The following is an 8,999-nucleotide window of genomic DNA, read 5'->3' on the forward strand; positions in this document are numbered from 1 at the left end:
TTTTTTGTCCGCGATCTTCGCGCGTGATATCGGTTCCCGTGGCAAATAATTTTGTAGCCGGTTTTCCGCGTGTTTATTGTACCGTAAAACACGGATCTGCTACATCTGCGGTTTCCTTTCCCGTGACGCAGGAGTTCATAGCGTATTCTTACGCGTTTATTGCGCTGTAGAAGTTGCCGTGTCCGCGATATGTGTCAGTGTCAGGTATACGGGTGTCCGTGTTTATCATTAAGTTTTGATAAAGGTTTGCTGTCTCATCCCCAAGGATAGCCCCAGCTCATGCTTTTCACCATTTATCTCTTCCATTTGGGTGATTAAGGAATTTTACGGTAGGTAAGTTAATTCCTTAATTTGTTCACAGCAAATTTCGACCACCTAGCTGCTTGCCCCTCCGTAGTAAATTGCAGCACGATACGTTTGAAAAACCCGGGGAGGGAGGGAGGGGGGGGGGGGGGGGGGGGAAGGGGGGCAGCGATGATTTTGAGCTAAAGTAAAAAACGTCGGGGTTCTGCTCCTTCGGAGTCATGTTTTACCATAGATTCAGTTTTTTCAAGCTTTCTTTTATGGTACACGAAATTGTGATTTTTCCGGATAAAACCCGAATGGGCAAAAGTTTACCGGCGAGTGTTTTACGGGTTTTATCTGATTTATCTGAAAACGCTGTACCTTTATAAAGAAACTTGGCAACACTACAATTATTCACGTTTGTCTTGTTTGCTTTTGCAATAATGTGTTTATTTTCACAGGCGTCTTTATACGTGTAGACAAACTAAACGTAAAACAGCATGATATAATACAATATACAACATATCAAATTAATAAAGTAGGTCAAGGTTGACGTTGCTACACTAAAATTATATTTCTGGACAAGTCCTAAAATAACTAATGCAAAATAAACAACAAACAAAACAACACGGGCAGCAACAACCAACCCAAGAAAATGGGAACTTCATGTCCACAAGTTACAACTAAACAGGACAAAAAGGATGAGAATTAAAACATGACAAATAACATATCTGACTGGTCAGCCTATTTTCGCGTTTTAAATGTGTACTTAGCATTGGACCTAGTTACACGCAAAAGCTGTATATTTTTTTTGTTGCCATTTTTGAAATTTATTTTGCAGCTGTACGGGAGATTATGCCGTATGCAGAGCTCTGTTTTGACCATTGGGACGTCTAGTCTGTTCCTTTAATCTGTCCACAGATTGCCCATTACCCCGAATATCCGTTGTACGAAGGCATTGCTGACTGAGGTAGCAAATACATGTTCCATGAGGTTTTACAAGTTAGGAAATTTAACCTCTTTCAAGAAACTAAGCCACAGCGTGCTCGATGTTACATCCTTTCTCAAAATCCCATGGGAAAGGCGTCCTTGAGAAAGCAGAGTTCATTAGCTCATCCCCAAACCCGTAGCTTCCTCCACAAGGCCGCTTTCCCGCGGGGGAGAAAGTTATATTTGGCGCATGTGACCCCTTCTCCACCAATGAGTTGGCGGCAAAAGGAAAAGGAAGGGTATACTCTGGCTACAACTGTACTCTGGCTCTGCCATGTAGTTACTAGACCTAACCAAAGTTTTGTCAAGGGCACTCCTAGTGTTACTCCTTATTTTACTATATTTAGGTTAGTGCTCCAAGTTAGCACTTTTCAGAGCACTGATGGTTCTGACCTTTTAATTAAAAAAGAAAACGGAAAAAAAAAAGAAAATCTGGCGATCGCCATTGTTCGTGCTATCAGTGTCGAGCTATGTCCGGGCCGCCGTATATCATATGTGGCAGCTGGTGGATGTATGCATAACGGCTCATCTCCCTTTAGCTTTAGAATAACGGTTTATCTCACTTTAGACGGGTAATTTACAAAAGTATTGTTGAAATTTGAATGCCAGTTCTTTTCTACCAGTTGTCCGCATTCATTGAACAAAAAGCACTCACGTGGGACGTGAAAGGTCAATGTCACCGTTCCCTTTAATTCATACTCAGCAGAAATTCTCTCTGAAATCAGTCAACTATTACCAAGGCTAGCGCATGTGAGCATGGGGACTGCCTGCCCCTCATAGGCTCCGTTTCATCTAAAGATTTTGCCCAAGTCACGTAAGCCGCGTGGGCCGAATGACTTTGGAACTTGAAGGTGGAGGGCTGTATGCCTAATTTCTCGAACGTATGCGCCCCTAAGCTGACAGAGCGGTGGCCTGCGCACTTGCTGGAGCCAGTCAAGTGCCCTTTCATCACCAAGACACCGCTCTCTGCGCGTGGGTATGGGAGGAAGCGAGATCACGTGGCGCAAAATGGACAAACGACTGATCCAACGGACACTTCAAATGGAAGGAAGCGACACAACTCCGGCATATGGCCTATTCCGGACCGCTTTCGTCCGTTTTTTTTAATTTGTTTGTTAGGGAATGCTTTTTTCTGCTTCTGTTACTGACGGAGGTGCGCACAACCACTCACACGCGCTCCATTTGCATCCATTTGGCCTCCGCTGTTGTTCAGGTCAGAGCTTCCCGAAAACGGGAAAGGGAGGAATACGAGGAAGCTAAGCCTTTTCGCGCGAGCCTAACCCGAACGGAAATGCTTTACTAATAAAGTATTTACCGAACGGTTGGACCTGTCCCGTCTTCCTCCCGTGGCGGCGGCAGCCGTGGCAGTACAGTGGGCAGGCACACCATTGGCAGGTCGCGTGTGACGTCAACTCTGACGAGCACCCACGTCTCAGAAAATCGGAGGAGGCGAGGGGGAAAGCCGTGCTACTTGCGTGGTTGATGTCTAAACTAAAAGCAGACGGCCGAACAGTAACTTTCACTTCATATGCCGGTGAAGTGTCGCTTGACGCCATTTGAAATATCCTGTTTGGGCATGCCTTCAGGAGTGAACGTAGTATAGTAGGCTGTGTTGGGCATGCACTGAAGAGCACCGTACGGGCTGACGCGCAGAAGGAAAGAGGCGAGACATTCCTGGAGAGCCTGCTGAGTGCCTGCCGCGAGTGGTTCAACGAGCGGGACAAGCTGCTCAGGCCCGAAGTGCAGCTGCAAGGGGGCGCCTCGCCTCGTCGCTGGACGGCCTACGTCTGCTTTCTGGCGGAGCTGCTCTTGGGGCTTCGCGGTCGCAACGGCAGCGGTGGTGCGGCGGGCACCGGGGGCCGCACAGCCAGCCGCACCCTCTGCCTCCTCATGCTCCTGTGCGACTGCTGCCACATCATCCTCAGGCCACCCTCCCTCTGCAACCCCACTGAGGCAAGCATTCCGATGCGTGCCCCTCGGAGGCCATGAGAACGCCCGTGGCGCGGGTTGGGCACAGCACTGGGAAGGCAGGCTGCACTTTATAGTATAGCAATTAGGGATGCCGCGAACTTTTTTCGAATCGAAGTTTCGATGATCGAATCAAGCGGTTCGAAAGGTTCGAAAGATTTCGATTTTTCGAATTGTTTATATCGTAAAATTCGACGGAGGTCGAATTTTCGAACTTGTTAAGCAAAGAAGTTCGACGCTTTTCGAACCGTCGAACTTATTACGCTAAAAAATTCGATCTTTTTCGAACTTTCGAACTTATTGCGCTGCGAGGTTCGATGCTTGTCGAACTTTCGAACTTGACTGACCAAAAAATTCGATGCATTTCGAACTTTCGAACTTATTTATCAAGAGAATTCGAAAAGTTTCGAACTTTCGAATTCTGAAAAGTCATAAGTTCGACGAACTTCGAACTTTTAGGGTAAAAGTTCGACGTTCGTCGAACTTCGAAAGACCGGCGGACGGTTTCATTTGATTTCAAGTAGTGGGGTACATTCGTAATTTTTTTTTTTCTCGAACTTTTACACGCGGTGCTGCGTTCCTTACGAAAGACAATGTCGTTTATTTCAATGTTCTGGCATGCTTAGGTTTAAAGAAATAAATCCCCGAAGGGTCGAGGAAGGACGACGGGTTTTTGACGATTATCGTTTGTGCCAGATTTGAAGCACGCTGCAGCCGGAGCTATTTATGGTAGATATGTTATACTTTTTTAAGAATTATCTATGTATAGTTTAGGTAAGTGCCGTCTTAAGATGTGATTATTGTTATTCAACGTGAGTTTCGAAGAAATGTCCAAACATGTATCTGCATGCAATTATGACCTAAACTTGATATTTATTTTCGTCTAAGTTGTTTGAGGTATCGCATTTAAATTAACACCACAGACAGTACATATCATTGCCATCTGCAGAATACAAAAATGATCTATTTATTGTTTTTTCACGTTAAGGAATACATTAACTCATGAGAGAAGATTTCTAGTAGTGTTCAAGTTCAGCACGTCATCAAAAGAAAACTTTTTTTTTTTTTTTTCGCTTCACGTTCCTGGGAGGTGTTTCTTTTAGCCTGTACACATTTTGGTAAAAGAAACTTGTTTCGAAGTTCTGAGCCTCTGAATAGGCAAGAATAGAACACTTCCGACGAATTCTTGATAGTTTTTTTTTCTCCTGCTTTTTATTCCCGCATTTTTTGTTACTATCGGCACAGGTGTTTAGGTCGAAAAGACAGCTTTGAACTTCCGAACCACTGAGCATGCGACGAGCAGTGCCTTCTGACAACGAGTTTCTAACAATGACCATCTACACAACCTTTTATGCAGTGAAGAGTGACGTTAGCTATACATATGCATAAATAATTTCAGATTAAAATAAGCTCGACCACGCCCTCTTTCCCCGTATTGTTTTCTTTAACAGTCCGAAATACCTGCAAGGGGGAGAAGGAAACTGAAGCCCCCCCCCCCCCCCCCCCCCCCCCCCCCCCCCCCCGCTACCCTCTTTCCCCCCGTTTTTCCTCTTCCGACGCCACTTGTATGGTAGAACGCTCTTCGACCTCGAGTTGTGTCGGCTTTTGTGCTTTTTGCGAGGCGATTCCTCCGTCCCAGAAAATAAACTTCCAGGACAATTATAAACTTCACCGGATCGGATTACTACCAGCGTGCAAGGGGTGGCGAGCTAGTTTGCCAGATCGCTGCACGGTTTTTCTGAGCCTCAACCTCCTGCTCGCCCCTGGCCGTTTCGAACTGGAAGAGTCTCGTAAAACAGTGTGTTCGTGCAATCACTACTGCGTGATGCAGGTTAAAGACCCCCCCCCCCCCCCCCCCCCCCCCCCCCGGGGCTGGCGGTCACAATTCTGCACTGGCAAATATTCTAGCACGTCCGGGACACTCGTCGTCTCATTTAATTGCCTGACCAACTTCGCAGAATCTAGATATCACACCCTAACTTTTCTAAACTTGATTTTGTGAAAACAAGCGAGTCGTGAAAACGTCATTTGAAACTGAAACTGTGGAAAAACTTGAAAATCGGACTTCGAACTTTGAAAACTTAAATTAGAAAGAAATTCAAAATCTTCGAAGTTTTTTTTTTTTTTTTTTTTTTTTAATAATTTAGCGTTAAAAGAGTATCGAAACCTTCGAACTTTTCGAACTTTATGCAAAAGGAAATTCGAAATCTTCGAATTGTTCGAACTTCATGTCTATAAAAATTCGAAGCGTTCGAAGTTTTCAAATTTTTTTTACAAAGAATTTCGAAATCTTCGAATTTATCGAACCTGAAGTAAAAAAATATTCGAAATAATCGAATTCGAAATTTTAGAAACCGTGAAAGCTTCGAAGTTTTCGAATTCGAAACTCCGCTGTGGACAAAAGTTGCGAATTTTTCGAAATCGAACCTCGGTCGGTACGAAAATATCGAAATGTTTCGAAATCGAACCTCAGTTCGCTTCGCAAATATCGAAACCTTTCGAAATCGAACCTAGGGTGGTTCGCGACATCCCTAATAGCAATGCATCCGGGATCGAGAACTGCGGGTGCGCGTGGTATTGCACTGCATCCGGGATCGAAAACTGCGGGTGCGCGTGGTATTGCACTGCATCCGGGACGGAGAACAGGTACACGCGCGCTGCACGTCCACAGTGCACCAAGCACTGTGGAGAAGCTTCAACACCTGCGGAAGGGAACTGCGCGGGTGTTGCTTCCCCGCAGCGCACCGGTGCTCGGTAAGAAGCGCGCTCAGCGGGAGCTAACTTGCCGCGGTCAACATTTCGAAAAAATATGAATATCGCAGTTCATCTCTGAAGCGAATATCGAATAGCGTATTATTCAAAACTACTATTCAAACGCTCGAATATTTGTGCAACACCAAAAACAAATAAAGAAAAATTTCAAAGATTAAATATATAAACACTTACCAGAAGCTGGAGTGCTGCTGCTTGCTCTGGACAGTAAAGCTCTAGTCCTAAACCTAACTATCAACCTCTTCAGTGCTGCCACACAATTTCCACACTTGATGTAAGGAATGAACCATTGTGACAAATACCAACAGCACAATTCCTTCATTTTCCAGATGGAGTGTCTGCGCTCGGTGCTGACGATTGCTGGCAAGGCGGTGCAACGCGACGCGCCCCAGCGCATGGCGGCCCTCGTGTCCCACATGCGGGAAGCCTTTGTGCAGCAGTGCCTGTCGGCCAACGGGCGGAAGGTGTTGCTCGAACTCCTCGAGCTCCACGCTTCGGGCTGGCAGCTGAATCTGCCTCAGAGGCTCTACTACTTCCCTTACACTAGCCTCGAGCACCGCAAGTAACCTCCCCTACTCCAAAACCTAGAGTAGTAGCGTTCTCCTCAATCTCCGCAGTTGGGCGAGTGGCCCCCTTTTTGCGTGACTTGTCCCTTCTCGGCCGTGTATTGCGGCATCTTTCCAAGCCTCCTTTACAAGCAGCAGCTGTGTCCTCTTTTACAGGAGCCCGTGTGTCCTTGTGTCCTTTCCCCTTTCTTTCTGGGTTTTGAGTGTGCTGTCTTTCCACCGTGTGCGTTCCGTGACTGTGCTGCGACTTAACCGCGACAGTCGAGCAGGTGGGCGACTGGATTCAGAGTGCAGTGCGACGTCTCGGCGGAACGTTGTCGGGACCACCAGCCTTCTCAAGGTTACATCGAAAGAACCGGAGTCTCCGGTTTCGGTTCGAACTGTGCCGCGGTCTCGACAAAACGTCGGGGCCGGCAGTGAAAGCTCCGGAAGCTGCCCAAAGCTACGTTCAAGGCTTCGTCGCAATAGAAAACTTCGTTGACCATCTACGACAGCTCCACAGACACACTTTTCGGAAGCAAAGTTTGTGTCGAAACATTGCAGCTGTGGCGAGGACACTTCCGAGCACTTCTGGCCTCGGTTTACAAAGCCGCTCATCGAGTCGCTCGGCTTGTGCTTCCTCTAAAAAACAAAAAATAAGTGTTTTCTTCCAGCACTCTGAATCGGTCCATGATATCTCTAAGTTTGTTCCTCTCAGTTCTGTTTCTGCCGTCTGCCGATCCACCTGTTTTTGAGTTGCCGTGCTACAAGTTTGACGACGAGCTACTCGAAAGTGACGAGCGTTCCGATTTCAGTGTAGCGCAGTCGGACGGTATGCCTGGATCTTTCTATTTGTCCTGGTGCTCATTAGTTCGGGCGCCTCTCTGGCGGGTAGACCGCGGGTCTGTCGTGTCGCGCAGTGACGCGATGCGAATGACAACGGCCAGTCAGGGCTGACCATTATTGTGTTTATGCCGTCTTCCATGTAGAAACATCTTCCATTGGAAGCATGTCGCTCAGTCCTCTCAAGAAGCTTTGCTCTCTAACGTGCAGTTTTTGCGTCAGATACCACCTCACTCCTCACCACTTCCTCCTTTTTTCCTCGCGACGACACCGAAATGTAACCGACTAGTTCGCGGTGTATTGAAGGCGTCTTCTAGTCTTTTAGTAAGCGGAAATCCAAGAAAGCAGCTATCCAAGTTGCCCTCTGGTTATTGGAGCAAACGTGAGCTGGTTCTTTCCATACATTGCCCAAGACAAGAGACAACAGCACTGTCAGTTTTTTTTGTTTTTTTCTATTTGTACCAGAGAAGAAATAAGCCTATCTCTGACATTTTCTGCATAATACTACACCATTTTTTTTCAACGTGTGATGTAACGATTCCTTCACACTTCGCTACTCGCATGCAGAATGGCGGAACGAAACCAAGTTTTCATCACGATAGCTCAAACGATGCGCAAGGGGGCAAACTCAACGAGTGTTTCTGGAATCCCCCCCCCGAGACATCAAACACTCCTGATCGCGCCACTATGCAAGCCCGGTTTGCGTTTCCTTCCGCAAGCTCCTTAAACTGCCCGACCTCAACCTGCTGATCCGTGCTAGTTGTAGTACTCTCTCCGAGTCGAGCGACGTATCCGAGAGCGCTTTCAAACTCCCCGCCCCCCAAACGTTCGCCAAAAAACAATCCATGCAAGTTGCGATCTAACCAAAGCTTTAGGTCGCTGCGCCGTCGCCACGAGGCAACCTGCCAGCACTTTTTCTTTTTAAACTGTCGTGCGTGCGTGTTGTGTGTTTGTGCGAGTGTCTATGAAAGGAGTGTGAATTGACACTGCAAGATACCTTGTTGGTGCTTCGAAAGTTTTTTTTTTCTCTGTGTTTGTGTTTTGATAGTTTTTGGTATGGCCTGTGATAAAGACAGTCACTGTGTTCTGGCTTTCTCTTTTTCGGGCGGGGTAAAATAAATGAAACGAGACATTTCCGGTGGCTAAACTTTTCTTGCACCACGACGTTGGGTCCGATAACCTCTTAACGCCCCTAGTCATTTTGATAGCAGCTCGTTTTAGCGGTTAGGCAGTAGGCACTACAGCATACGCTATGGAATCTCGTAACGTGCGTTTCTGGACTGCATACTATGCTAGTTCAGGCGCACGATGCCAACTTAGTTCTTCGACTGGAATCCTTTCATGTGTTAGGGCGCAGTTTAGGGGTAACTTACTACGAGCAATGAAACGCATAGCAATAAGACTGTACCATGCTCTCTCACTCTCGCGCTGTAAACATAAAAATAATAAAAAAAAAAACGAAAAAAAAAACAAGCAACTAAGGTGCCAATACTCTTCAAGCAGTCATTTGTAGATTACTATTTACAAATATACTGTTTTCTTTTCTTTTGTATTTGATGCAACTGAATAAACTTCTAGTATTATGGTAGTACCACA

The 8,999-nt window shown here is 46.3% G+C and overlaps 1 protein-coding gene across 2 annotated transcripts in view; it reads left to right on the forward strand.

The window, feature by feature from the left end:
• The window catches only part of LOC8033429 (MIF4G domain-containing protein A), a 78,423-nt gene extending 69,429 nt beyond the window's left edge, over nt 1-8,994 (forward strand). For both annotated transcript variants that reach the window (XM_029969728.4, XM_029969729.4), the window contains 2 exons: nt 2,929-3,228; nt 6,345-8,994. In XM_029969728.4, coding sequence (XP_029825588.1) covers nt 2,929-3,228; nt 6,345-6,581 — 537 coding nt within the window. In that variant the 3' untranslated portion in view covers nt 6,582-8,994. The remainder of the gene's footprint in view (nt 1-2,928; nt 3,229-6,344) is intronic.
• Nucleotides 8,995-8,999: the final 5 nt, after the last annotated feature.

Source organism: Ixodes scapularis, unplaced genomic scaffold (genome assembly GCF_016920785.2).
Source record: "Ixodes scapularis isolate PalLabHiFi unplaced genomic scaffold, ASM1692078v2 PGA_scaffold6__148_contigs__length_123643588, whole genome shotgun sequence".
In the NCBI taxonomy this organism is placed as follows: domain Eukaryota; kingdom Metazoa; phylum Arthropoda; class Arachnida; order Ixodida; family Ixodidae; genus Ixodes; species Ixodes scapularis.